The sequence below is a fragment of the Lindgomyces ingoldianus genome, assembly GCF_010093535.1.
Source record: "Lindgomyces ingoldianus strain ATCC 200398 unplaced genomic scaffold BDR25scaffold_5, whole genome shotgun sequence".
NCBI lineage: Eukaryota > Fungi > Ascomycota > Dothideomycetes > Pleosporales > Lindgomycetaceae > Lindgomyces > Lindgomyces ingoldianus.
In genome coordinates, this window is record NW_022985166.1 from 1,674,374 (window position 1) to 1,699,388 (window position 25,015).

Here is a 25,015-nt window from a genome sequence, read left to right on the forward strand (position 1 = left end):
CATGTATCTGTATAAGTCTCTGTACATAATTATGGCAATCATTTGAAGCAATACCCAAGCCCCAGCAGATGCTTGATGACCTGAGGTGTTAGCGCAACCATCCATTGATGTGGGCCTATGTCATTCCACTCTGCTTCCGCGATCGGATGCTGAGGACACGTGACTTGGCCGTCGGCAGGATAGCAAGCAGCGCTTTCACAGCGCCCTCTCGATGGATCACCAATATTAGCAGCCAACCGCAGTGCATATCGCGCTGCATGACTTCGATGGCAGATACGAAGGGAGTCGAGATGCTCAAGGCAGTAAGCCTGCGAGCCTTACGTATGACCAAGGGCGGTTATTATGCATGTATTTCGTGCTTGTGGCTTAACTTAATTTGCGCGTGGCTCGGCAAAAAAAAGAAAGAAGGCCGAGACGAGCCTTGGTTGAAAACTTCACGCCGACGCAGACTCACAATCATTCATCCACCATGCCACCACCTACGTGAAAACTGCGACACCACGCCTCTGCCCACGGCCCCGTGTGCTTAACGGCCACCACAACCCGCCTGCAGTCCTCTGCATTCCGCACCCGCAGCTTCGAGTGCGTCCGCCACAGCACCTGCAACCGCCAAAATGGTGCGCAATATCGTCGTGCTTGGAGGGAGTTCCCACCCGCAGCTCACCGAGACCATCTGCAACCACCTCGGCATTCCGCCGGCGAAGCGCCTGCTGAGCAAGTTTGCCGTTGGCGAGACGCGAGTCGAGGTCCAGGAGTCGGTGCGTGGCAAAGATGTCTTTATCATCCAGTCCGGTGGCGGAAAAGTCAACGACCACCTGATGGAGCTTCTGATCACCGTCTCTGCGTGCCGCACAGCCTCAGCCAAGCGCATCACCGCCGTGCTTCCGCTCTTCCCGTACTCGCGCCAGAGCGATATCCCGTACAACAAGGCTGGCGCCCCGCTGGCGAAGGGCCCAGGTGGCCAGCTCAGTCGTGCCGGCACCTACACCTTCGACAGCCGCCCGCAGACGCCCTATCCCGGCCAGCAGGAGAGTATGGGCCTGAGCTCTGTTGGCGCTGACAGCCTTCACAACCAGCTCAATCGTCTGCGGACCGACGACCGACGCAACGGGGCCTCGACTCCCAACAGCCCGGCCAAGCAGAGCAACCCTGATGGGACCCGGCCTCGTCGTAGCGATACCCTCGACTCAACCAAGTCGGACAGGAACGGATACACTACGCCGACCTCGAACCCAGCTGGAGTTAACGGTGTCAATGGTGTCAACGGAACAACCAAAGCTACCACCAAGCCCCCCCAGTTCCAGCCTCAGCCTGGCTACAAGCAATGGGTCGCCCAAGCTGGCACTCTCGTCGCAGACCTCCTGACTTGTGCTGGAACCGACCACGTGATCACTATGGATCTGCATGACCCGCAATACCAGGGTTTCTTCGATATCCCCGTCGACAACCTCTATGGCCGCCACCTGCTCCGGAAGTACATCCAATACAGCATCCCCAACTACCAGCAAGCGGTCATCGTGAGTCCGGATGCCGGAGGAGCGAAGAGGGCCACAGCAATTGCCGACGCCCTCGGAATGCCTTTCGCGCTGATCCACAAGGTTTGTAGATGACCAGTCAACATGGGGTGCATGCCCCAGCTAATATCCATGTAATAGGAGCGTCGCCCAACGCAGATCTCTGATCGGCAGAATGCTACTATGATGCTTGTTGGCAATGTCGCGGATCGAACCGCCATCTTGATCGATGATCTGGCAGATACCTCGAATACCATCACTCGTGCTGCGAAGCTGCTGAAGAAAGAGCGCGCGACCAAAGTGTATGCGCTGGTGACGCATGGTATTCTGAGTGGAGATGCTATTGATCGGATAAATGCGAGCGCCCTGGATAAGGTGGTTGTGACGAATAGTGTCGATCAAGCTGATCATTTGAAAAGGTGCCCGAAGTTGGAGGTGCTGGAGGTTGGGAATGTGTTCGCCGAGGTATACTCACTCCCCTTTCCTCCTTTCTCTTCTCCTCACTCTAAACCTTGAGTTCTAACCCTCGTTCTAGGCCATCAGAAGAGTCCACCACGGAGAGAGTATCAGCGTCCTATTCGACTACAACTAATCTTTTATGCATGTGTTCTCACCCGGGTCGAGCCGAGTTCAAGTCGAGTTCGAGTCGAGTTGAGGCACCGAAACGTTTGGGGTAGACTAGTGCATCTTCTTTTCAAAACGTAGAAAATCAAGGCGACGATATGTGTGTGTGTGTGTCTGGGCCAGAATGTGCCCTCTCTTTACGGGTAGGTTTGGCGTTGTGAATCTCAGAAAACATCTGTCATGTGTGCGTGTGAAAGCATGAAATCTTTAGATGGCCAGTTCCTTTCCATCATGTCAAAGTGAGGATCTGTTGTGCATGAAAGGGCATTTATTGTCGTTCCATTGCAGCCCAAACAGTTACGGTTTGTTATGACCATCCATGCTGTTCAGATTTGTTTGTCATGTCGTGTCCCTCCTAAACTATATGCGAAGGAATGGGCGAAATTGATGTTTGCAATACTAGCTCAGCTGTCACGCATGTTTTGGAAGTAGTTGTCCACATCTAGCAAGATTTGATTACTGTTAGTTTTGATCTAACTACCTAATAATGAAGGCAAATCAGAATATAGATAGTTGCAAAACAATAATTGGAAACTTATCCTAACCAAACTCAACATCTGTCACCTAGCTTTCAGTGTTCTTTGTCTCTATATCTTATCCACGCGCTGAGCATCCAAAAAGCTATCCGTAATATAATTCACTCTTTCCTTCCTTCACTTCCTTCCTACCCATACCCCCTTCTCAATATTCCAAACCCAGTTTAGTCTCTTTCCTCAACATAGCCAGCCTGCACCTACAACAACCCCCGCGCTTTCTCAATCAAATCGCCACCATGTCCATTATCCTCCAACCAGCCCCTCGCCTTGTCAACAACCAGCTCCCAACTCCCCTGCAATGCTACAAGTTTGGTTTCGAAATACGCGATTGCGAGCGCAGTTGCAAAAGCCCTCTTCTCCAAGCCCAAGCTCCAGTCCTTCATCTTTTGTTCGGTGGAAGAAGGATTAATACTAAGGGCGGAGAATAAGGTCACACTCCATTCCCAGAATCCCTCGAAGGTTTGCAAAGCGATTAGAATTTCGAGAATTTCGTCGGGGGTTTTAGGTTTTGTGGGGGTGGGGGCAGGGGCTGGGGCACCAGCGGAGAAGGGTTTGGCCCTGGGGTTGCCGAAGGGGGAGGATGAGGCTGTTGGTGCTGGTGCCGGTGCAGCACCGAATGCAGATCCGAAGCTGAACGGAGACGCAGACGCAGACGCAGCAACAGGTGCGCTTCCAAAGCCACCCTGTGTATTATTCGAAGATCCGAAAGCCGAGGTCTCAGCTGAGACACCACTGGCTTTCGATGTGGAGGGCGCAGATGAATTTGCTGTAGGCGGAGACAAAGGACTACTCCTTTCTCGACTTCCTTCAATCCTATTCAAACGCTCCCGGTTTATCGCAACGCTATCATCAACCGTATCCGTTTTCGCACAGATACGGTCTAGGGCTTGGCTTTGGTTGTCAAGGTCTGGGGCTTGGAGTGCCATCAGCTTGATTTTCCTGGACAGCACTCTCGTATGCGCCGGAGCTTGGCGGGATTTCCATTCTTCGGTTGTGGAAGTATCTACGGGTGCAGATGGAGGTGGAGGCGTAGAAGTTGTAGGCGCAGGCGCACTCTCCCCAAAAAAACGCCCAAATGAGGTCGACGATTTCTTAGCCTTAGTATAGAACTCCTGACTCTGAGTCGACAGTGCAGCGGTTCGTGCAGTTAGGGTGTCGAGTTTTTCACCGCGCTCCGTAACGCTTTGGATTGAGTTATGGAGCAAGTTTTGGGTGACAGCGAGTTCGGCGGCGGCGGTGTCGTGGGGGGACTGTGGGTGTGGTTGCGGTGGTGGTGGTGGTGGTATGCTTGCGTAGTTTGCTGGTGAGTAGCTGGGGAGCGTAGAAAGTCCTGTTGGCTGGGGTGCGTTGCCGAAGAAGCTTGCAGAGAGAGCAGCGGAGCCTGTTGATTGGGGTGCAAGACTGAATAGACTTCCTCCGGGTGGCGGCGGTGTTGGGTTACTGCTACCAAAGAAGCCTTTTATTCCGCCAAAAAGACTGCGGGACTTTCTCCTGTCAGTGGTGGAGATATTTATGCCATGAGACTTGCTTTCGCTGCTAGCGCCCAGAGAAGAAAACATATTTTGCGTTGCTTTGACTGGTGCTGATGCTTGGGGCACTGATGCTGGATCATCTAGCACTTCATATCCAGCTTCCTCCAGCTCCTTATCCGTCCTGTTAGCTCTATTTCTTTCGATGGCAACAAATGAGCAGTATTTTCCGCCGACCTGGAAGCGCACCCCTAGACGCACAGCCTCGCGCTCCACCATGTCAGAGAAGCGGGATTCGAATTTCTCTTTGAGCGGTTTGCTGGATTCGTCTTTGGCTTCGGGCAGCCATCCACGGCCTTGTTCGAGCTCGAAGATGGCTTTCTTGGCGGCGAGTTGGTGGATTGTTTCACCAGGCATATCTAGGATCTGGATTGGAATCTCCAGCTCTAGCGGACCATACTGGCTCGTTCCCTTCAGAATCACAGATTGTGGAGTCTGTTGTGGAGCTTCGGGACCCAGGAGGAGGTATACAGAAGTCCGATTGAATGCGAAGAGTGCGGGGATATTCTGCGGAGCCTGGATGATCTTTGGCGCCATGATGTTGGGAAGATGTGAGTAGCGTGCTTCGCCGGACTCATCGTATGGGGGAGGGAAGTCTTTGTCAGGGTCGGCGGTGGCGTCGAATAGAGATATGGGCTTTTTCTGGTGGTAGTCAGTAAAGAAAGACCGCATGGTTTTGGATTGGAGACCACTGACGGGTTTCTCTTCCTCTTTCTTTTCATCAAGCGCAATCTTGACGGTCAAGCTATCTGCCACCCTCTCCACAATCTCGAAGTCGTCGTCTTGTGTACGGCTCGTGTTTTTGCTGTTGTTATCCGAGTACTTCACTTCCAATGTATAGTCGTCGACGTGCGGAGATAGCGCCCCCTTAAGCATGCGTACGACCTTACTATCCATCTTTTCGCCCTCGCCCACTGTCTGCGAGAATCCGTTCCCTGCTCTTGCTATACCCTCAATCAGGGAATGAGACACGCCATTCCCGATTCCAAGGGTAAAGACCCGGATCGGTACCTTCGTCTCAGCAACCTCCTGATTCAAATACGAGAACAGCCTTTGCTGATCCCAAATCTCACCATCCGTCAACAACATAACTTCCAGTGGGATATCCTTATACCGCTGATCTAGCGTCGCCTTGATCGGCTGATACATTTCCGTCCCACCAAAATTCGCCTGGAATAGCTCGACATGCCTGACAGCTTGATCGAGGGTTTGCTGGCTGTATGTCACGCTTTTCGGCCATAAAAATGAGTGCGAGGAGCCAAACGAACAAATGTTGAATTTCACCCCCACGGGTAGTGATTTCAAGAAGACTTTGAGCGCTTGGATGACGAGATTGATGCGAGAGCCCGACATGCTGCCGCTGCGATCGCAAACGAATACGACTTCGGGTTTCTCTGCAGGAAGGGAGAATTTGGGGACGAGGGTAGCCATCAGGGCGCGTTGGTTCGGGATCGTTGGATGGGTTTCCAGAATCGCCTTGGGGATTCCAGAGTCCTTGGAGATGATTTGAAGGATGAAATCAGTGTCGAGTTGGGCAGTGCCGAGGGAGAGGGTGGCCGAGGCCTTGTTCATCTTGGGTTCGGCGTTCGGGGCGAAGGATGTTGTGCCCATGGATACTGAAATTGGATGGCTGGGGCTTTGAATCTGCTGGATGAAACTACCATCTGCCATCTCCGCATCCACAGTGATCTCAATGCCGGTTCCTACTGCATCCGCTGTGGTGTTGCTTGTCAGCCCGAGTGGGTATTTTCCATATCTCGGGCAGATAATATTGGGGATTGTGAAGCGGATGCCATCGACTTCCATATCGTGCTTGAGTTCTCCGAGATATGTGATCTTGACAATGACATTGGCTCCAGGGGGAATATTTCCAACTGTTGTCGTGAAGACATCAGATGCTTCTGGTAACTGCTCTAGCAGTCCAGCTGTCTCGCCCTTGGCTACAGCTTCCTGGAACACCTGTTTCGCTTTCTCCTTCTCCTTGACCTCACCTACAATCGTCCTGTCTCCGATATGACAGGTGAAACCCACAACGCTTACACCATCGTAGAGAGGGAATGTGTATCTGACTTCTTTGATGCCTTTCGTGTCGGAAGGGTTGACGAAAGCCTGGGTGAGAATTGTGCGGGAGGTAGTAGAGAGGATAGTAGAGTGTGCTTGGAGGGATACTTGGGGAAGGTAGAATCTCTCTAATTCAGTACGGTAGGAATTGGGAAGAGTATAGTAGAGCCCGCAAACGTAAATCTCCTCATGCCCCAATGAGTATTTGGGGCGGTTGAACATCGTGGACACTGATGTCTGTGATAATGGAATGGAGGTGGAAGGAAGGCGTCGTCACCACAATATAAATGGAGGGGAACCTTGCAAGTGGCTAAGGGTTTGAGTAGAACACAAGCAAGTAGTCACCCAGAGATATGTATATCAGATAAGACACGACACCTAGGGAAAAGTGAAAGCAAACAATATGTGGTTGACCAACTCGAAAAGCTCAACGCAACACGTTCTTTATGCTTGTCTTCTGCCTGATGTGCCTAAGCGGTTCGTATCTAGCTGCCTGATGAATACCTGATTAGCTGGAGTAGAACAGAACGCCTTAGTTGGACACTTCTTCCAAAACGGCAGTAATAGGCTATGATGAGGCTGTGTTACGATTGACTTTTTCTTTTCAAAGAGAGGAACTGAGGGGAAATGAGGTTCGGAAGCGTTCAGCTGCGTCAAGCGACTTCTTAAATCATGTTCAGCGGTGGAGGCGCAGCATGAGGCTAGTACGAACATTAATAATAAAGCACTTGGCATGCACGTGATTGGTGATCGAAGGAGGCTTAGCGTTTCAGGAATTGGGATGCCTCCTGTTAAATCGGTAATTAGGTGGGGTGATTGAAGGAGGATGCCCAGCTACACGTTGGAGTGTGGAGAAAGAAATTCGAGGGAAGGAAATTTGGGGGGAGGGCGGGGCGGAACCCGCCAAGCCAGTGGACTTCCGTCCCGCCTTGACTCAATCCGAAAAAACGTTCAATCCGACTTCACATTTCTACCAAATGATGAAGCTGGCAGCCTCCCAGCTTCCAAATTCCTTCCCAGAGCTCGAAAATTTTCTCCACCGTCTATTTTGCTCCAATCGTCGCTTCCACAAACTTTCACGAATTCCCCGCCGCTCGTTGATCAACCTGCAAGGCACCATGAGCTCCGCACAAGGTTATGAGAAGTGGAACCAGAAGCAGTTGATCGCCCGGATTCAAGAGTTGGAAGCAGAATTGAAGCATAAGACGCCTTCTGAATATGCTACGGCTCCCCAGCCTCCACAGCAGTCAATATCATACCGCAAACCGCCGAAGCAGCCACCTAAAGCATTCGACGCTTCGAAGTATAGTACCAGGCTGATCGCATTGAAATTCGCATATCTGGGGCAGAAGTACAATGGTTTTGAGCATCATAATAACAATAATACTCCGCTCCCGACCATTGAAGAAGAGCTGTGGAAGGCGTTAATGAAGACGAGACTTATAAATCCTACGCCGAGTTCTGGAGAGAAGAAGGGAGATTATGATAGGTTGGATCACAAGACGTTTGCAGCCTGGGATCGCGGGGGCGTGGATATGAATTGGGAAGGTTGCGAGTACTCAAAATGTGGTCGGACGGATCGGGGCGTGAGTGCATTTGGGCAGGTTATTGGAGTGCGGGTTCGAAGCAACCGGCCAATACCAAGCCCGAACCCAACACTAGAAACCCTCTCAACTTCCCCAGAAGCGATCTCAGAAGAGCTGGAAAGTACCGAAACTTCTCTTCCTCCCACCGACACCGACACCGAGTCCGAACAGGCAGCGAAGCCCTTCAACGACATCTTAGACGAACTCCCTTACATCCAACTCCTAAACCGTGTCCTCCCCCCCGACATCCGCATCTACGCCTGGTGTCCTAACCCTCCCCCAGATTTCTCCGCCCGCTTCTCCTGCAGAGAACGGCGCTATAAATACTTCTTCACAAACCCGTGTTTCAGCCCCAACCCCGATCCCTCAGGCCTGTACCTTCCAACCAGCTATCCCACCCCTGAATCTGGTTCTAGAACTGCGATGCGGGAAGGTTGGCTCGATATTGATGCCATGAAACAAGGGTGTAGCGAGTTAGTTGGCCTCCACGACTTCCGCAATTTCTGTAAAATCGATGCTAGCAAACAACTCACAAACTTCCAGCGGCGGATCTTCTACGCTGATATTGAGGAGATCTCGCCATTATCTATTCCCACATATCTCTCGCACCAAAACCTCCAACTCCCGTCCCAATTCCCTCCCTCATCTGAAGCGGGGGAGCAGCAACCGAAAATGTACGCCTTCACCCTCCACGGCAGCGCCTTCCTCTGGCATCAAGTCCGGTCCATCATCGCGCTCCTCTTTCTCATCGGCCAGGGTCTCGAGTCACCCTCCCTTATCCCTTCCCTCCTAGACATTGCCTCCAATCCCACGAGACCGAAATATGAAATGGCGTCCGATGCCCCACTCGTACTGTGGGATTGTGTGTTCCCCGCTGCGGATGAGGAGATGGGAGGGGAGAGGGTGGGAGAGAGGGAGCAGGGGTATAAGGACGCGTTAGAGTGGATTTATGTTGGGGATCCCGGGGGGAGGGAACAGAAAGGGAGGAGTGGTGGTGGAGGAGGCAGGGTTGGGACAGGGAAGTGGGGAAGAGGAGGCGTCATGGATGATCTTTGGGAAGTGTGGCGGGGGAGGAAGATGGAGGAGACGTTGGCAGGGTTGTTGATGGATGTTGTTGCTTCTCAAGGGGAGAAACTGGAGATTGGAGATGAGAGCGAGATGGAGGTAGGGGGAAAGAAGAAAGGGGGGATAGGTGTGCCAAGGGTGTTTGATGGTGGGGATGTAGCGAGGGCTAAGGGGAATTACATTCCGGTGTTGGAGAGGGAGAGGCAGGAACCTGTGGAAGTGGTCAATGAGAGGTTTGCGAGGAAGAAAGGGCTAGATCTGAGGAGGTTGAGACCGAATGAGGATGTGGATGCCTGATATGGAAACTTGAGTTTGAGATACCCCGCATACACTTAAATGCAATTAGCACCGAACAAACATATACCTTGTATCGAGTTTCATACCCCACTCACCTCAATCAGATCATCCACCGCATCCCAGGCCCTCCTCCCTCACCCACCAACACTTAATCCCCAGTATCCAACTCAAGGTCCAACTGCACCCCATTACTAACCCCATAATCACCCAAAGTAATATGATCCTTAAACGGCCGCTCTCCCTGCCTCTTCAACATAATTTCATGTGCTGGTCTCCCAATCTTCGCCGAAACCATCGCTTTGAAGACTTTGACTGGGTCGGAGGCAAAACACGGGATTTGCGCTTTCGTGCCGAGCCGGTCGTTCACGGTTACGATGATCATGGGTTCACTTGGTGGGGCGGCGGGAGTGGGACCGGAGGCCTTGTCGGGCTTTTTGGCGCGGGGCTTGGGGTGGGAGTTGGAGCGGGGAGGAGGAAGGGTTTGGTCACGGTCGATGTCTTTGGGACGACTGTCAATTGTATCGGGGTTGTCGTCAGGGTTGTGGCGTTCACGGCGTCGTTCGCGGTCACGATCACCGTAGCGGCCATGGTCTCGCTCTCTGTCTCGTCGGCCAAACCCCCTGTCGTCCCGCTCATCCCTCCTATACCTTCCATTTTCCCTATCCCTATCCCTATCCGTCTCTTGTTCCCGCCCACCACCATACCCACCCTCCCTATCCCTCTCCCGATCTCTACTCCTATCCCTCCTCCTCCTATCTTCCTCTTGCGCCCGATATCCCCGACCTATATTCCGCTCACCATCTCGCTCAGAGTCATCACGTCGGTCATGCTTCTTCCACTTAAGCCCAGAGAAGTTCTTTGGGCGGCGCGGTGGGGAGCGAGAGCGAGAACGGCGGCGCTCGGAGCCCCGGTTGCTATCCCTGTCCCTGTCTTCTCGACGTGGGGAGCGCGAGCGTGAGCGGAAGCGGGCTTTTGGCGGTTGCGGGGAGCGCGGGGGCTGGGTTTCTGGTGCTGGGGACGGCATTGTGACAGGGAAGTTGTGGGTAGTTGTAGGTAAAGGAGGCGTAGAGGGATTGTTACAAGGCGGGAATGCCCTTCGAACCCTGAGAGAAGTTTTGAACCTGAGAGGTGGAAGTGAGAGAATGAAGAAAGCCCCAGGCGGCGGAAAGGCAGTCAAGTTTCGCCGTATGCCAAGCATACCCAACTAGCAATCAGCCAGAAATTATTAGGAGCTTGGGCCATACAACACCACACTACAGTCAACTCTTAATGGCGCGATACAATTCTAGAACAAGGATTATATCATTATATCGCAATATTATTGCAGCAAGAGGGTTACGTAATCTAACTATCTAGAGTGCCCTAGACAAACTGCTTAGACTTTTAAGCCTTTGCTTTAGTATATAGCTGCTAGAGCGCTCTAATCTGCTAGGGAGTTGTTAAATCTGTATGCTCTTAATATAAGAGTAGTAATTTAAGAGCCTGCTCTGCCTGCGTAGGGGTAAGTATTTATATAGAAGGCTTTTTATTATCTAATTTATCTTTAACTAGCTGCTAGCTATATATTATAATTATGTTTACTACATTAAAGTTAGATTAAGTAGGCTTGTAATCTTTATTAATAGGATTTAGGAAGTTTTTAAGGCTTATAGCGTCCTAAATTCTGCCTGCGTGCTGCACCTGCTAGTAGAGCTCCTCTAGCTCCTGCTAAGACTGCTCCTCTAAATTAGGCAGGTAGATTAGTTCTTGTAAAGGCTAGATCTTAGCTTAGCAGAAGCAGTAATAGATTATATTACTCTAAAAGTTGTTATACTAGGCTTAAGAGGCCTAGCGTAAGGCATAGTAGAGGTTAACTTAAGTTGCTAGATCTGCGCTGCGCTTATAGCTAGCAACTATATAGCGTATCTATTGCTTTTTATATAAGCGCTTAAACTAACTAATTACGCCTTAATTAAGTAGCTAGTAGACGCTAGTTAAGTTAGCAGGCAGCTATTAAATGTAGATATTTAGTAAAGGTAGTTTAAGATTAACACTAAAGATATAAGCGCTGTAGTTATTTATTAGCAGTAGGATAGACCTAGTCTCTTTTATCTACTAATAAAAGGCCTGTAGCTAATCTATTATAATAGTATGCGTTATTTACGCCTTAAGATTTAATAACTATTAGATGCTAAAAGCCTTAAGGTTAATAGATTATAGAGCATGTAGTCTAGCTACCTTTTTAATAGCCTAAAGAGTAAAGTGCTTACTGCTAGTAAAGTTATAGTAGCATATAATTAATATTTAGTTCTTATCCTTCTTCCTGCTAAGTTAAGCTCTAGTAGAAAGCCCTAACAATAGTGCCTACTGCTAATATAGGCCTGTCTTGTCTATATTAAATATATCCTGCTCTGCGTATTCTCTACACAGCGTTCTAATAGCCCTTATCTTCTTTTTAGCCCTAGCTAGCACTAACGCAGCCTTACCCTAGTGTTAATAAAGCTTAATATTATGCTATTGCTTAAAGTTAGTAAGCTAGCCTAAGCTAAACTCTAGTACAAAGAGGTTAGCGTAATTAGGTATTTACAGCTAGATAGCCTTTGCTTTCTTAATAAAAATATTACTAGGGACGTTGCTGCTAGAGCTTTTAAGGTGCTGCTGCTAGTTAAAGAGGACAGCTTTAAGAATAGGCTACTATGCCTGTTATTAACATGTGCAGGTAGTGGCAGAGCTACTGTTAAGGTAGCTATATTGCTTTAAAAGGGACTCTAATACTGTTAACTAATAGATGTAATAGTTGTACTCTTGCTTAAACTACTTAATTACATTAAGCTGCCTCTAGCTAGGACCCTAACGTTAATACTATTAACGCAGAGCCTGTTGCTGCTTGTTAGTAATTGCCACACATAGCATTTTATCTTTTAATATAACAATAATCTAGCTAAAAGCTTACAATATAGTAGGTATCGCAAAATAGAATATTTTAGTGGGAAATTAATTCAGGTTTGAGAAATGTATTGCTATATCGAAATATCGTTTAATCGCGCATCGCGCCATCGAGAGTTGACTGTACTTGGATCTCGGCTGTTCCCGATAGGGCTGAGCATCATCACATTCCCGTCAACAGTCTATCAGTATCACCAATTCTAGCTTCTGGTTAATTTTGATTTTGTCTTCAAAAATGCTGCCTCGGTAACCCTCTATCCCAACTCCAAAATGCTCAGCCTCCTCCAACGCCTGACCTCTCCCCCTTCCCAAACCCTAACAACCCTCCAACCAACCCCGTCCACAATCTCCTTCACGGTCTCCACGCGTCCAGTGCCAAAGACACTTCTCGCGCTGTTCACATACTATCTCTCGATCCTAGTTCGAATATTAGCCGGGACGCTTGCGCTCATAACGCTGTGGGCGAAATGGCGTGCGAGTTCTGGAAAACACACAGTCCTGTTATCAATGTTCCTAGGCAGAGTGGCTGAAGCATGGATCGTTAAGCTTGTAGAAACACTGCCATGGAGATATTTAGCTCCGGTAGCGTTGACGGTGATTTGGAGGGTTGGAAGGAGAGGATATACTGGTGCCACCCCTCCCCTTACCAACTAGCCAGCCAGCAGAAACTACTAACACACGCATCTGTAGAAGAATCCCTCCTCATAATCCGCTCCCTCGGCCTGCAAACCTCCACCTCTTCGTCCACATACCTGACCACCTCGTCCACGCGCTTCATTCCGACAACCAGCATCCAGGATATCTTCATCCATGAAGCATTCAAGGGGTTTGAAGTCCGATTCTATCTCTCGATTGTGGTAAAGGGGGAGGGAGATGTCGTTGTGGTGTTTCCGAGTTTGTTGCCGCGGAGGGAGATCCTGGAGGAGGTTTGGAGGGGTGCTAGGGCAGGGTTGTGGGAGGTTGGTGGGAGTGGTGGAGCAAGGGGGAAGACATGAGAGTATGGGGCAGTGGCATGGAGTACAGTGGGTTGGAGGTTCTGGATCTCGTGACGAATAATATGATTTATTATGCTTGCTTATATTGCCCTTGCAGTGCTTGTGAAGTCGTGTGTCTGGTATTGCAGCCTTCTAATGTAGATGAACGTGGTATGGTTGCTGTTCGCAGTCTATTTCTTCGCCAGGAATGCCCGAGTAATCGGCCTAACGAGTTGTATGTCTCTGCCCTTATCCTTTATTGAAGCCACGCTGATGCGGTATTCCCGAATGCGATCGATGCAGACATGCCAGCTCTAGAAAAGCTTTTCCTTTCTTCTCCCGCCGCGAGCACCCTCTAGCTTAGCGTGTCCCCATTCCACGGGGCTAGAGCGTATTCATCCCCTTCCCCCCCCCTCGCGCATCCCCACTACTCCACCCTCCGTCTTTCTTCCTCTCTCAGCCCATCTAGTAAGAGTAAACGTTCAGACCCCAGCCCCTCCCCTCAATACCGATACCTAGTCGAGTAATCTTTTGGACTAACCACCAACCCCCTCCCTTTCTTTGCTCCCCGATAAATCGTCTCAATAATATCAATCAACTCCTGCTTATCCTCCAACACCCAATTCAGCTTATTATTATTGCCCGTCCCAAAATCACACATCATGTGCTTATTCCGGAAGAAAAACATCACCGTGCACGCGTCGTAGAGCTCGTACATGGCTTTGAAGTCAGGCACTTCGTCGAGGTCGCACACGTAGATGCAGGCGAAGTTTTTGACTCGCTCGGCGATTTTGAAGAGCACTTCGTCTTGTCGCATGCAGTCAGGGTCGGAGTCCCGGCCGAATCGGATTACGACGAGGCGGTCTTCTTCGGAGAGGATGGCTTGGTCGACATGCCAGCCTGTGCGGAGGTGGGGGAGGACGACGGAGCCCATGGGGACGGGAGAGGGGGTGATTCTGGGAGCCGAGGGTGACGGACGAGGATGGCAGATGTTTGGATGGTTTGACAGCTTTGTGCAGAGAGAGAGGAGAGTGGGAAGACGGGATGAGGCATCAACGAAAATGTTTGACGTTTCCCTGCCTTGACAATTGCCCCCCACCCTATCCCGATCTGCATTAGCGCGGGGTTCTTCTGCGGTTCGTCACAGCTCACGTCTCAGTGGTACCGCATGCTCGCCAAACAACCTTAGAATCAAATTCCGATGTTCTCGAAACAATACAGCAATCAGCAAGCCATTCTCAAGCCATTCTCAAGCCATAGTATAAGAATTTAATAGGCAATAAGCTTATCATCTGTAATAACCTATCTTGGAGATGCAGGAATGAACTAGTACAACAAAATAAAGTCAAATTTCTCTTCGTAGCTGTCTCGTAAGGTCCAAAAACGGCCCAGCTGTGTCTGAACAAGACCACCAGGAGTTTATGGACAGTGAACCTAACATCCTTAATAACCAGTCTTAGAAACCCTGGCACGAGTAAGGACATTAAAAACACACCCAAATTTTATTTATAAACGTGCAGAAGGCTCTTGGAACAAGATGTCTGTTCTCTGAACCTATTAGAAAGCAGTAGACAGCATTATGCCCTAACATCTCACTCAACTCGAAGCTCCAGCAGGCCCCAGAAATAAGATGTTTATTCTCAAAGCCTGCTAACTATTCATAGCTGGAACATGTTATGCCTGACATGTTGCTCATTATTAAGGTTCACATGGATGCGCTAGAACCAATCCCAAATTCAATTCACATTCCCCGGCAAAGTCTCGAAGGCTGCAATCTCTATTCCCAAAGCATCAACAGCATGACAATACAGCATTACCCCATCGTCACATCGTCACATCGTCACATTACAAGACAAACACACAAAACGACTGTCGAACAAAGGGATACATTAGAAGTGTCACTTCTGCTTCTCTAAGTGAATCTCAACCCGGGAGGAGATCACACAAAGAAAGACAGAAGCAGGACAAAGCCCCTAATTCAGTCGCAATTACAAACATAATTGCCAAAAGGCCAGAACAGGTACGCCACACCCATTCACACACGCCAATCTCACCCATAAGGGAGATCAGGCGGGTACTAGGATTGGCGACCGCAAAAAAACACAAACCAACACCAGACAATGCAAAAACGCCCGTACCCAGCCATGCTTCCCACAGGGAATCTGAAATAAATAAACAAGGAAAAAAGGAAAAAAAGGAAAACACACTTTTCTAGTACTCCTCATCCTCATCGTCCTCGTCATAAACCAACTTCACTGACGAACCCCCGAAAGCAAAAGCATTCTTGGCCAGGAAGGATGGGTCATTGACGTACTCTTCGACAGCAGCCTCTAACTGGGTGTCACTGAGGTCAATCGGAGCCGCATCGGGCATCTCATCGTCGAGACCCTCCGAAAACGCACTCGGTGAAGGCATGATCGCCTGCCTAAGCTTGGACGGCTTGGCGGGCGTGTGCTTTGTATATTTCGCGCGTTGAAGCCTCACTGGGTCTTCATCCTCAGTGGTAGTGAGAGGAGATGGAAGGGTGGCGTGAGCGGGGGTTGGAGCTGGTGGTGGGGATTGCGTCCAAACTGGTGTCATGGGCTCCTCGGGGCTAAGAGAGTCATCGGAAGAATCGGAGTCACCTTCGGGAACGCAGAAAGTGCCAGTACCCTCAACATGTCCGGTGCGCTTAAGCTCCTTCTGGATAGCCTCACGATCGCGGGTCGGGGTAGTCGGTGTTGTGTTCTGTTGAAATACGTTGCCGCCCTGATACACGTGGTCTTCGTTACTGAACATTGGGGACGGTTGATGTGATGGACGTGGATGTAGGTCGATCTGTGAGCTGGAGTTGCCATGGGTGTCGACCTCATCTGCTGGGAGCTTAATTTGGGAGCTCGGGTTACCCTGAGTGTCGACTTTATCTTCTGATTGCATATCGTTCAGAGATCGAACGTCATCATCCGGGTATAAGTTGGTTCGGATTTTGCGACGTTTCCTCTGGGGCTTTCCTTTCGCGAGCATGTCGAGTACATAGTAGTCTGGGACGTCGACATCTTCGTCGGAGCTGTAATCGAAGAATGCATCTTGCAAGCCGTATGTGCCGGAGGACTGCCAGGGTAGTCGTGCTGGAATTTCCCCCAGGTCTTTCATCTTCATTCCTTGCTCGAGTAGCTTGCGCTTGTTGCCGATGGTTGCTGAACCTGCTTCGATCTTCTTCATCGTATCCTTGACCCACGCCTTCGCCTTTGGCTTCTCTTCCTGGGCGACACCCTTGAGGACCCGCTTCACGATGAGGCCACGGTCGGATGCTTGTCCATCGCGCTTCCTGGCGGTCTTCTTTGCGCTGTTCTTCGCGGGTTTCTTCGCAGGCTTCTTTGCGCGGATGGGTGTCATCTGTGTGCTATTTTCGGTCTCGGTGGGTGTAAGGCTCTGTTTGATCTCTGCGGCCACTTGGGCAGTGAGTTGTTTTGGCGGTGTCGCTTCAGGGGTTCGGAAGCCTGGAATCCAAGAGAAGAGACGATTGATGCTCCAAGTCGCTGTGTTTTGAATAGAGGCAGGTGGCGGCGTCTGGGAAGGCGCGACGGGCGCGACGGCCACGGCGGGCACGGCGGGCATGGAGGGGGGAGAGAGGGCAGGAAGCAGACCCTGGCGGGCCTCGGCCATAGCCTCGGCCTTTGCGTCCTCGATCTTCTTCAGTAGCACATTGGCAGGGCGTTGTTGCGGGTCAGTGTCGCGGTAATAGGCTTTGCGCCAGAAGTCAGCATCTCTCTCCTTGTCTTGAGCTTTCTGCTTGTATTTCGAAAGCTCTTTCTTGAGGTGCGCGATCTCCCTGTCCTCTTTCCATTGTATTAGTCTGTCCTCCAAGGGGGAAAGAAAAAGCGATACTCACTTGCATCCTCTTCGAAGAAGACGCCCTTGTCGCCATCTTCGGCCTCTTCCTCTTTTGCCTCCATTTCTGAAGGAGGATCCTCCTTTTTGGTCGTCTTCTTCTTCCTCTCCGGCTCTGGGAGAGCTTGGAGCGGGGAAGCGGCGGCCTTGGTGGACCGCAATCGGCGGCGAGGGGGGAGGACGGGAACAGGAGGAGGAGACCACCCCTCCAGGCGCCTCCGCCGCCTGGTGCGGGGGGACGGAGCGCGGGGGGGTTCTTCCTGAACCGCGCGCGAGCGGGTTGAGACCATCTGGCGCAAGTCAGCAAAGTCCCTAAAGGCGAGGTGAAGGTTACTCTAAATGCAGGAGTGATCCTGAACTGGGGCGCACGGCGAATTGGATGGCAGGAGAAGATGATTTGGGATGTGTGGGCAGGAACAAAGCGTGGGACGTACCTTGAGTGTGTTGTTGGAGAGCAAGAGCAATTGTGTTGTCGAGTTCGCGGTAAACCATGCGACCACGCTAAGAATTTAGCGTTGCTAACTAAGCAACCATATGTGGCGCAGGCCTTTGGCTCAAGGCGTTTCGCCACACCGCGCATTGTTTAGGGCCTCAGACACAACTCGTTGTCAGACAATGAGGAATATAGCTAGAATAGAAATCCACGACTCGGCTCTTGCTTGAATAAAAGTCAAGATTCACAGGGTGCACATTTCTGTTCTTGATTGACCCCCCGCCACAGAGCAGTTGTGTGGCGCGTATGGCACATTATCTCACATAACGTGGAATATGATTAGAATAGAATCTATCTGCTAGTCTTCTTGCTGGAATTAAACAGAATGCTTATTAGATACAAACTCCTGTTCATGATTATCCCTCTCTTCTGCATTCGGTGTTCAATGGTCCTCTCGTATCTAATGTCTTGGCGCGGCTAGATGTGACCCTTGCTCGCCAGTTAGGCACTGTGCATCATCAACCTCCCACCTCCACCCGACTCCCCTGCAAATCATCGCGCATCATGGAGGGTCTCTTCTACAATGTGAAATATGGGTATTCCATCCTATTTAAATCCCTTTAAACCTCTTTCTGATGATTTCACAGCTATATCGAAGGCATCGTGCGTGGTTATCGCAACGCACTGCTCACCAGCCAGAGCTACAGCAACCTAACGCAATGCGAGACTATCGACGGTATGCCCTCGAACTCAAGCACACTAAAAGTACAATAGAAGCTAACGAACTCCTGAAGATGTGAAGCTTCAGCTCTCCCCTGCCTATGGCGACTTCCTCGCATCCCTGCCCCCCAACCCATCTACCTCCGCCCTCGCCAACAAGACCACCGAGAAGCTGGTATCCGAGTTCCGCTACCTCCAGGCCAACTCCACAGGCTCGCTCGCAAAGTTTATGGAATACTTGACGTATGGATACATGATTGACAACGTTGCGCTGCTGATCACAGGCACACTTCACGAGCGAGATACGCGGGAGCTGTTGGAACGGTGCCATCCTCTCGGCTGGTTTGAGACCATGCCTGTACTGTGTGTAGCGACGAACATCGAGGAGCTGTACAACTCCGTCTTGATCGAGACGCCTTTGGCACCTTACTTCAAGGGCTCCCTCAGCCACCAGGATCTGGACGAACTGAACATCGAGATCATCCGGAACACACTGTACAAGAACTACTTGGAAGACTTCTACAACTGGGTCAATACAACACCGGAAGTGGCAGGAACTCCCACGGCTGAGGTCATGACGGAGGTGCTAGAGTTTGAGGCTGATCGAAGGAGCATCAACATCACGCTAAACTCTTTTGGCACCGAACTTTCAAAGGCCGACCGGAAGAAGCTGTATCCCAACTTCGGCCGTCTGCATCCCGAAGGAACGCTGATGCTCTCGAGGGCAGACGACGTGGAGGGTGTGCGCATCGCCGTAGAGAGCGTCGCCGACTACAAGACATTCTTCGACCAGACAGGCCTCAGCGGTCAGAGCGGAGGCGGTGGTCTTGGAAACATGGCCGGTGGTGTAGGTGGAGAGTCTCGGAGCCTCGAAGATCTTTTCTACCAGAAGGAGATGGAGATTTCAAAACTGGCCTTCACTCGACAGTTTACGCATGCTGTGGTGTATGCTTGGGTGAAGTTGCGGGAGCAGGTCTGTACCACCTCTCTTGCTCTTTCCATGTCCTCCAGATGGCTGACTTCGTACAGGAAATCCGCAACATTACCTGGATAGCCGAGTGCATAGCGCAGAACCAGAAAGAGCGAATTGGGAACTATATTAGCGTTTTTTAAAGAAAGGAGATGTGTACTTCTAAGCGTGTTGGTTCGGCCACAATTCGTCTCCATATTGGCGTAGAGGGTCCGGTTTGTATATCTATTAATTAAATGTTTCCCTACATATCTTTGACATCTTTTCGTTTTCCAGCCTCCATCAAACATCCCCTAGACTACAATTCATAGAGAAGCTCCACAGTCTTTATTTCTTCCTTCTTGTGGCTTCCTATTGGCTGCCCATGCAGCGCCGCCAAGTATCGTTGACTCGGTGCTCTCCTCAGCAACACGTCCTACCCTGAACCTCTCCAAGACTACAATCCATAGCGATATTCCACAATCCTACTCTCTTACTTACTATAACTTCCTATTACCAGCCCATCCATGCAGCACCATTTGAGCATCATTAACTCCATACTCTCCTTAGCCGTTCCCCACAACACCCTCTGACTTACCACCCTGACTTACCACCCCCTAGTAGTTCTTCTAATTTGTAGCTTACGGCGATAGAAGACTACTCTCATGCCTTTCTTGTAACCCGCAAAATCTTTCCTTCTATGCTTATCGAGATGGACATGCTGAAACACAGAGTTTAGAATGCTTCCGCTGACAATTGTGTGCTATTCGCAGTACACCCACCAAATCAACATCCTCACTCCGCTCAATTCACTCCTGTATCTGATATCATGGAGGCCTACTCGCGGCCTACCATCTAAATACATTCATGCTGCGTCCTCTACACTCCAACAAATTCCCTCTCGAACTCAATTTGTTTTCGCTCTCGCATCTGTCTCTGTCTGGGCACTCATGGTGCGTACGGAATGAGGCTTCTGCTAGACCACAGGTTTCTTCTGTTACGCTGCAACCCATGAATACCAACGCAATACCATAAAGGAGATATTCTCTCGCATAAGGCATTTACAAAGACGAGACTGAGGCCACTGACATGTTACACAGCCCTCAAGAATCTCAGGCTACAATTTCAGAGAACAGGCGCTTGTCACGCTATACGGCCGCTCTGTTGCCTTAAAGAATAACACTTCTGGGGAGAGCATAATCTCAGACCCCTCCCGGTCTGCATTCCTGACAATAGCGCCTCCGTAAAGACCAGGATGTGAATTACCGACATATCATAGTTCCTCCGTAACCCTGATGCCGCACTCATGGAGAAGCAGTCATTCTCCAGGAAACTTGCTAGATGTTCAAACGTCCATTACCAACACTGCTTCCTCATCCTGCAAGAGAGGAACGTGAACTCTCAGATTTGGAATTCCTAGTCAACGACGAGCAGCCGTCCCTACTTTCGAATCGATGCTTCTGAAGCGCCGGTGTTGTGTACCTTGAGCACGAAACCCACATGTGGTGCCCAGTTTTAAGATATCCAAAGCCTCGACATTGGAGGGTTTTGACAGAAAAGATAAACCAATATCAAGCCACCCACCGAAATGAGCTCGAAAGGGAACTGCATGACCGGAAATGGAAGTGCTGCAGCCTGCATTGCAGTCATTTGCGGTTCCCAAAAGTCTGGTTGCGTCTGGCTCGCATTTGGCTTGCATCTCAGCTCCGAAAGAGAGAGACACGGTTGAAAGAGGCTATCGACAGCTACTGCGGGCTGTGAGACGGACCGGAAGCTGAACAGCATGGTCCCGGGTTTGTGCAGGGTCTGCTGGAAGAGATCTTCCGCTGTCGAGAGACTACCATTGTATTGATTCTGCCGGGAATGATTGGGGCTGAGAGACTTTGTGTCAGAGATCCACAACGACATCACCGCTCCGTTATATATACAGGCGGGAGAGCGGGTAGAGGTAGACACAATAGAGTTCGTTTTCATGCAAGGGTAAATATGCTTGGACCGTGAGCTGCCCCCACGTTCAGTTTCGATTCCATGTGGCGCTCGTGGCGGCCACGACACGGCGCTTCGTTTCTTGTCGGCTCTTGAGATGCATGCATGCATGGCCAGGTACACCCAGCCCAATGCAAAAGGGCCAGCGTCGTCATATCGGAATGCATTATTGCCATGCGTATCGCAGTTGATAATGCAGCTTTTGTGAATGGCGTGCGCAGTTCAGCGCAAGTGCGGGTTTTTCCCGCAGCGCAACGAACGAAAGGGGCAAGCCCTGGCCTAAGACTATTTCCTGGGTGCCGGCTCGTCATTTTATTGAAGTGCCTGCCCAGCGGTTCCCCATTTCTCCTCTCTTCTTCGAACCCACTAGTCTCCTTTGGTTTTGACTTTGAACGCTTCTCTCAGTTATAGCTGTCTATTCTTCAATGCAAGCTTTTCTCCCAAATTCACCTGCGCTGCATGCCTCCTTTTCCACCATCCTCGCCGTAAGCCATGGAGTCGACCCCCAACGCCTCCGAAAGCTTGACCCTGTCGCCATTCGAGATCCCCCATGAGGACGTCGAAGCGCTCTGCACATCAGAGGGATTCCAAGTGTTGAGGAGATGTCTTGCCAAAGACCTCGAGTATGCCCGACCCATCTCCTGCATGTCTGTGAACCCCCGCTGATAACCGCCGCCACGTCAACAGCTTCTGCACCGAGCACCAGACTTGCGATAAGCAGGCTCAAGACAAATGGCTGCTTCACCGCGACTTGCTGCATGCTCTGGTCATGCCCGTGGTCGAGCTTTTCCATCATGCCGAGGCTCTCGCTGAGGTTGCGCTTTGTATCCCCAGGCCGGAAGACCTTGAGTTAGCATTTAGGGGAGAAGCGCGCGGTGCGTTTCTCTGGATGCAATGCTTCATCTCGGAGGAAGAGGATTGGTGTCGTACGCGGGGCTGTCCAGGTAGGTTCTCACACAATGAACAGAGCAGAGCTATTGAAGCTTGGGACATGGGGAGCTAACTACGAGTCATGCCCAGCTTGTGTCACAATGGCGACGATGAGCACCGAGTCGCATATCCGCCTTACCATCGCAGCATCTCTCCTCTCAACCGCCTCAATCTCCTCTCCGCATTCGTCTCCAGCCACCTCAGGAAATTCCTCTCCAGCAGAATCTCCTACCTCCCCCATCTCACCCACCGACACCGAAACAGAAGCACCCAGTCCGAGACTCAGTCTTCCTCCACTACCTCAAGTCCTCCCCGCGCTCCGTGAGGCCCTCGCCTCTGATCCCTTCTGGGGCCCAGACTATTGGCCATACCTCTTCTCGCGCTCAACGCAGCTCTCAGCCGGCATCCAGTGTCTAATCGCCGAATGCATAAGCCTAGAGTCCACCGTGCCCTCGAGCACAGATTCCACACCTGCCCCAAAGCGCAATGTCACTATGCCGAGCTTCCTAAGGAGCGCCTCAGACGGACAGTGCAAGCAAGAGGAGAAAGGCACCAAGCTGTGGAAGAGTAAAATGGCGAAACATCAGTTGAGAATGAAGGGTGAGGAGATGGATATCATGCGACGTTGTGCGCTACAATGCTGGGCTGCCGCCGCTGTGCCCTCGAAGCTGAGGAATGAGATTCTTGGAAAAGGTGAGAAGAGGGTGAGGAGTTTGACGTGTCCGTGAAGGAATATTTTCTGTGCCTGTTCCAGGTTTGGGTCTCTGGGTAGGGCAATATATGTTGCATGCATAGCCGCCTGTCGTTCTCGTGAGATATGTGACGAGGTAATACGAGCGAGAGGTGGCAAGCGAAGGCGTTTGGAAGGAGGGCTTCGGTTGCATAAGATACCACCATGGCATTCTGGGTTCTGGGTTGGATTTATTTGTCGAGCTGAGGGCTCTCTTTCCACTTTGTCAGGCTTTCAAAAATTTCCCTTTCTTGTACATATACATTTCCAACTTGCTTCAGATCTTGGGCTGTGTATCGTTCACTCGACGTTTCGATTTGCGTACACCGTTTAATTCGAAGCGATTTCTTGAGTCTATCAAAGTTGGCCCTTCTTCTCTTCGGCACGATTACCTATCTAGGTCCTCCTTCGAGAGCAAGATGGAAGGCACAAACATCAGGTACCAGCGGAGGAAGAAGTCGCAGTCCACGGCCATTCTAGGCTCTGCCTATATCAACTACTAAACACCGAGAACATAATGGATACTTCGTTGGTACCACTTCATTCCTTGCATACTTTGACACCTCTTCCTCAGTACAGACTGAACAACCTCTCGTCGAGATCCATCCCGCGAGTATCGACCTGCACCGTCCCTGCATCTTTGCTTCCCGAATTGTCCTAGGTCTTCATCTGCCATCAACCCCAACTAGTGGCACACTCCTAGAAAAGGAATTGACATGGGGGTTTCTGATATGCATGATGACGTCCATCGCTGGCTTCGGTGCACAGGATAATTTGCAGAACTTTTAATGCCCTTGAGGGTTATATATTACATGTGGGTACCTCCACCCACCCTATGGTTGGGTAGAGATGCATTGGACACACAGGTTGCAACTGCGACTTGAGCAATGGTCGGCATCGGGCAGAAAATAATAAAGCGAGGATGTGAGTTGCACCGCATCACTGCAACTTCGTAGTTAAGCTAATGTTGAGCAGATATCGTTAATTAGCATCGAATTGTCGATGCGATAATCTTAACCAATGGTAGACGGAGTTCGCTGCAACTACAAGGAAGGGTTAATTCCTTACTTCCAACGCCATGGAACAACATCTATGAGAAAGAGACTAACAGCATAGTAAACCTGCATCAGCCCTCATTCAAGAAATCTTGACGCTGATAAGAAAGTTCACGAGACCAGCATGCAGCCAACTGGTATGCTCAGATCAACATCCACCAAGTCTACCGTACATATATATCTAGCTCATGAAAGACTGACTCGGCAGACATGTGACGAGGCTCCAATGATGCGAACGGCGCCGCAAGTTGATTCTCCGGCTGAATACAGCATTCCTATGTCGGTCGGTGGATTACAATAGTCCTACCAATATGCTGGGAAGGTAGATCTCCGGGTCACGTTCGTAAATGGCGTGTCCTGGATTCGAATCACCCCTAGCGAAGACATCTAGACGTAATAAGTGGCGATGGGTTATTGCGGCATTTCCGTAGGTCGAGTGTTTGGAAGTAAGTGGGCTGGGGGTAATTCAGAGAGCTCAGCTGAGGGAGGGAAGGAAGCAAGGTTTATGGACGTTGACGCATGGGATTGGAGTCTTTAACATTTTAACACCAAAGAACTTGGAAGAACGTCTTTTGGAGGTAAGAGTAGCCTCCCAAACTCTATTGCAGCCTTGTTCTAGCCCAGGTTTGCTTCTTGATTCCTGGTTGAATCGCTCCTTTCTGGTATGAAGCTTCAGGTATTATCCACTATTGCGCTGTTGGTAGAGCCGCGGACTGGGGGACTAGATCTATATATCAAGTCTTCACAGACAGGTAAGTTAGGTTATTTTCTTCGTGGAATTCAGTCTTCATTCTCCGGAACTTGTATACCGCATACTCATGGTTTCTCGTTCTACTCCAAGTACAAGTCTCTACTTCTATTTCTTATCTATTTAAATATTTTCTTCAGCGGAATTGTTTTAGGCACTTACACACCAATAAATATTTGTAATCTCCACGACAATAGACATAATGCTGCATAGATTTGCCCGCACCGATGGTAGCACAACCTAACCTCTGCGATACTGCAAACAACATCTACTGCAGTGGAACATGGAAAGTCCTCCAAAACAAGCTCGAATATATCAAAAACATGGGCTTCACTGCCGTAGAACCTCTTTTGTTCTCCTGATTCCCCATCATTCCCTAATAATTCACCCAAGATTTGGATCTCCCCCATCACAGCCCAAGTCTCGCAAGCTTACCACGACTACTACCAAACGGACCTCTACACCCCCAACTCCAACTTTAGC

The 25,015-nt window shown here is 50.3% G+C and overlaps 9 protein-coding genes across 9 annotated transcripts; 5 read left to right on the top strand and 4 right to left on the bottom strand.

Annotated features, from left to right (window-relative positions):
- Positions 1–614: 614 nt before the first annotated feature.
- BDR25DRAFT_214040 (ribose-phosphate pyrophosphokinase II) lies at positions 615–2,106 on the top strand (the record flags this gene model as incomplete). The annotated part of the gene is made up of 3 exons (XM_033684774.1): positions 615–1,598; positions 1,656–1,979; positions 2,050–2,106. 3 exons carry the CDS (start codon positions 615–617, stop codon positions 2,104–2,106), a joined length of 1,365 nt encoding a protein of 454 aa, XP_033552366.1.
- A 765-nt stretch (positions 2,107–2,871) lies between these two features.
- Positions 2,872–6,486, bottom strand: BDR25DRAFT_213727 (von Willebrand domain-containing protein; the record flags this gene model as incomplete). Its single annotated transcript, XM_033684762.1, has 3 exons — positions 2,872–3,406; positions 4,199–4,845; positions 4,900–6,486. 3 exons carry the CDS (start codon positions 6,484–6,486, stop codon positions 2,872–2,874), a joined length of 2,769 nt encoding a protein of 922 aa, XP_033552367.1.
- A 23-nt stretch (positions 6,487–6,509) lies between these two features.
- On the top strand, positions 6,510–9,212 carry BDR25DRAFT_350877 (pseudouridine synthase; the record flags this gene model as incomplete). The annotated part of the gene is made up of 6 exons (XM_033694775.1): positions 6,510–6,536; positions 6,572–6,580; positions 6,647–6,745; positions 6,801–6,946; positions 7,021–7,071; positions 7,112–9,212. The coding sequence occupies 6 exons, from the start codon at positions 6,510–6,512 to the stop codon at positions 9,210–9,212; spliced, it is 2,433 nt and encodes an 810-aa protein (XP_033552368.1).
- Positions 9,213–9,360: 148 nt separating this feature from the next.
- On the bottom strand, positions 9,361–10,236 carry BDR25DRAFT_212907 (ubiquitin-like protein; the record flags this gene model as incomplete). Its single annotated transcript, XM_033684735.1, has 2 exons — positions 9,361–9,710; positions 9,921–10,236. The coding sequence occupies 2 exons, from the start codon at positions 10,234–10,236 to the stop codon at positions 9,361–9,363; spliced, it is 666 nt and encodes a 221-aa protein (XP_033552369.1).
- Positions 10,237–12,265: 2,029 nt separating this feature from the next.
- BDR25DRAFT_340250 (uncharacterized protein) lies at positions 12,266–13,173 on the top strand. Its single transcript, XM_033693484.1, has 2 exons — positions 12,266–12,765; positions 12,828–13,173. The coding sequence occupies exons 1-2, from the start codon at positions 12,408–12,410 to the stop codon at positions 13,130–13,132; spliced, it is 663 nt and encodes a 220-aa protein (XP_033552370.1). The 5' UTR covers positions 12,266–12,407; the 3' UTR covers positions 13,133–13,173.
- A 370-nt stretch (positions 13,174–13,543) lies between these two features.
- Positions 13,544–14,141, bottom strand: BDR25DRAFT_301164 (4A/4B type thioredoxin-like protein). Its single transcript, XM_033689515.1, has one exon. It carries the CDS (start codon positions 14,043–14,045, stop codon positions 13,614–13,616), a length of 432 nt encoding a protein of 143 aa, XP_033552371.1. The 5' UTR covers positions 14,046–14,141; the 3' UTR covers positions 13,544–13,613.
- A 738-nt stretch (positions 14,142–14,879) lies between these two features.
- Positions 14,880–17,269, bottom strand: BDR25DRAFT_301165 (uncharacterized protein). The gene is made up of 2 exons (XM_033689516.1): positions 16,983–17,269; positions 14,880–16,836 (listed from the first exon to the last, which is right to left on the bottom strand). Exons 1-2 carry the CDS (start codon positions 17,044–17,046, stop codon positions 15,323–15,325), a joined length of 1,578 nt encoding a protein of 525 aa, XP_033552372.1. The 5' UTR covers positions 17,047–17,269; the 3' UTR covers positions 14,880–15,322.
- A 668-nt stretch (positions 17,270–17,937) lies between these two features.
- Positions 17,938–19,435, top strand: BDR25DRAFT_254536 (ATPase, V0 complex, subunit D). Its single transcript, XM_033686304.1, has 4 exons — positions 17,938–18,010; positions 18,062–18,150; positions 18,209–19,107; positions 19,164–19,435. Exons 1-4 carry the CDS (start codon positions 17,979–17,981, stop codon positions 19,245–19,247), a joined length of 1,104 nt encoding a protein of 367 aa, XP_033552373.1. The 5' UTR covers positions 17,938–17,978; the 3' UTR covers positions 19,248–19,435.
- A 1,972-nt stretch (positions 19,436–21,407) lies between these two features.
- On the top strand, positions 21,408–23,076 carry BDR25DRAFT_340254 (uncharacterized protein). Its single transcript, XM_033693485.1, has 3 exons — positions 21,408–21,692; positions 21,757–22,013; positions 22,090–23,076. The coding sequence occupies exons 1-3, from the start codon at positions 21,562–21,564 to the stop codon at positions 22,725–22,727; spliced, it is 1,026 nt and encodes a 341-aa protein (XP_033552374.1). The 5' UTR covers positions 21,408–21,561; the 3' UTR covers positions 22,728–23,076.
- Positions 23,077–25,015: the final 1,939 nt, after the last annotated feature.